This window comes from Sinocyclocheilus anshuiensis, unplaced genomic scaffold (assembly GCF_001515605.1).
Source record: "Sinocyclocheilus anshuiensis isolate Anshui unplaced genomic scaffold, SAMN03320099.WGS_v1.1 scaffold987, whole genome shotgun sequence".
Taxonomy (NCBI): Eukaryota; Metazoa; Chordata; class Actinopteri; order Cypriniformes; family Cyprinidae; genus Sinocyclocheilus; species Sinocyclocheilus anshuiensis.
Window position 1 is genome coordinate 236255 of NW_015542416.1, and position 2764 is coordinate 239018.

Genomic DNA, 2764 nt, shown 5'->3' on the forward strand with positions numbered 1-2764 from the left:
ACTCTTTCACTCACTCTCTCTCTCACTCACTCACACACTCATGCACACGCTCTCTCACTCACACGCACTCACACGCACTCACTCACTCTCACTCACACTCACGCACACGCTCTCACACTCACGCACACACTCTCACACACACGCACACTCTCTCTCACACACACACACACACACACACACACACTCACTCACACGCTCACACACACACACACACGCTCTCTCACACACACACACACACTCTCACACACGCTCACACACACTCGCTCACACACACACACACACACACACACTCTCTCACACACACCTGTATGAATGCAGTATTTTTATATTTCAATTTATGGATTTTTATTTATACATATTCTTTCTTTATTATTAATAACATTCATAATATTCTATATGCTATTTTAAGCCAACTACACTGATTTTGTAGCAGCCTTTGCTGCTTTGTGACGACTATTGGTTCGGATTAGATTTATAATAGTTTATTTATTTTATTGTATTTTATTTTGCTCTTGCTGTATTTTTATTATCTCTCTCTTTGTGTTTTATTGTGTTTTATGTAATTGTACAGCACTTTGGTCCACTCTGTGTGTTTTTTAAGTTGTTTTATAAATACATTTTGATTTCTTTTGAAAATTGGCTTGACTTTAATAGTTCAGTTGGGCATAAAATCCACAATAAAGAATGAATTGTTATTATTTATATCTGTAGAATGTCTGTAAAAGCCCTGACTTTTCATGTATGTATGTCAGCATTATTGATAATGTAGAGTTTTTTTCTCTTTCTCTGTGTGTCTGCAGGCCGTCAGCTGGTGCTGGAGACGCTTTACGCTCTGACCTCCAACACCAAGATCATCACCGAGGCCATGAACAGAGGTGTGTGATCCGTGTCTTCAGAAGCTGATGCAGCTGTTTGAGTCTCCGTCTCTTCTGACCTCTGTCTGTCTCTCAGGTGCGCTGATCTACCTGCTGGATCTGTTCTGTAACTCCACCCATCCTCAGGTGCGCACGCAGACGGCTGAGCTCTTCTCCAAGATGACCTCGGACAAGCTGGTGGGGCCCAAGGTAAGAGTCCTTCCGTTTCTCCCGTATCGTATCGATGTTTTGAGTTAGACGGTGTGTGCAGGAGCTGTAGGTCGTTACTGCGTGTTAATCACTGGATTACCTGTGTCCGTCTCTCTCAGGTGCGTCTGACGCTGATGCGCTTCCTGCCGGCCGTGTTCATGGACGCCATGCGTGATAACCCCGAGGCGGCGGTGCACATATTCGAGGGAACGCACGAGAACCCCGAGCTGATCTGGAACGACAGCTCGAGAGAGACCGTCTCCACCAGCGTCAGAGAGATGATGCTGGAGTGAGTGCTGACCTCAGATCAGTCCTTCCCCTTCCCTCGCTACTCTATTCTCTGCTCATTCTCTCTGCTTCTGTTCCCACAGGCACTTCAAGCAGCAGAAGGACAATCCTGAAGTCAGCTGGAAGGTAGCTTCGGTTTACATTTACAGTTTTACCGCTAAACAGTTTGGGTTTTGTGAGAAATGTTTCTGAAAGAAGGCTGCATTGATTTGATCAAAAATACAGTAAAAACAGTGAAATATTATTATAATGTAAAACAGCTGTTTTCTATGTGAATATGTGTTAAACTGTAATGTATTTCTGTGATGCGCAGCTGTATTTTCAGCATCATTACTCCAGTCTTCAGTGTCACATGATCTTCAGAAATCATTCTAATATGCTGATTTGCTGCTCAACAAACATTTCTGATTATTATTAATGTTGAAAACAGTTGTGCTGCACAATATTTTTGTGGAAACTAGGTCTGGGCGATAATTTTCCGATTTTATCGATTAATTTGAATGTAATGTTTTCACAAGATTTTATTTTTCATAAATCGAGGAATGGCGATTTTGAATAGAAATATTACCAAACTTTAGAATTAGACACTTTGACAATATGCCAATGATAGCAGTACGATACAACCGCGTGTCTGCACTCGTGGTTAACCGCTCAAGCGTGGCGCGCTCATATGTTTACACAGAATGCGCTTTTGTGTTGATAAAGAGTCCAAAAAGTGGAATAGGAAAAAATGCAAGAATATGGGAGTTTAAATTCTTTTAACTTGAGCGGTGTGCTTTTAGAAAGCCGTTTTGTGCAAGAGACGCAACTGCAACAGTCAAACGCATCCATGTTTACACAGAAAAAAAAAAACCTGTGAAGAACTACTGCTGTATGTCTGATATTTCATGTTTGCATCACGGTGACTGACTGAAAGCTGCTGTTCATTGTTTTTGCAGAACATTTATAGTTATTAATAGTCTACTGGTGTTATACCTTCAGTCATTCTGAATTTGAATTACCTTGACTTTGAGAATTTTTTAAAGCATTTTCATGCATCTTTTCTGCAAAGATATTTAACAGGTGATTTGTTTAACATTTACATCATGTTGACAACTTCATGTGTGCTGCACTTGGATCAGAATTTTCTTTAACTAGAGGGTTAATAAAGAAAAAGTTATTTGAATCATGTTGTAATTACATTTTGAAGTTGACCAGTTAAAAATCGTAAAAAAACGATTATCGGTCAAACGTTCTGTAAAAATCGAGATTTAATTTTTTTGCCACATCGCCCAGCCCTAATGGAAACTGAGATATATTTTATATCTCACAGATGAATAGAAAGTTCAAAAGAGCAGCATTTATTTGAAAGAGAAATCTACTGTAAGATTATAAACGCGTTCACTGGCTCTTGTGATGTGTTCCTGCTGAGT

At 40.1% G+C, this 2764-nt stretch overlaps 1 protein-coding gene across 1 annotated transcript in view; it reads left to right on the forward strand.

The window, feature by feature from the left end:
- LOC107693458 (dnaJ homolog subfamily C member 13-like) overlaps nt 1-2764 on the forward strand; it is a 66824-nt gene that overhangs the window by 55361 nt on the left and 8699 nt on the right. Inside the window, exons 46-49 of the mRNA XM_016492864.1 lie at nt 801-875; nt 952-1064; nt 1184-1353; nt 1436-1478. Of these exons, the coding sequence (XP_016348350.1) occupies nt 801-875; nt 952-1064; nt 1184-1353; nt 1436-1478 (401 nt within the window). The remainder of the gene's footprint in view (nt 1-800; nt 876-951; nt 1065-1183; nt 1354-1435; nt 1479-2764) is intronic.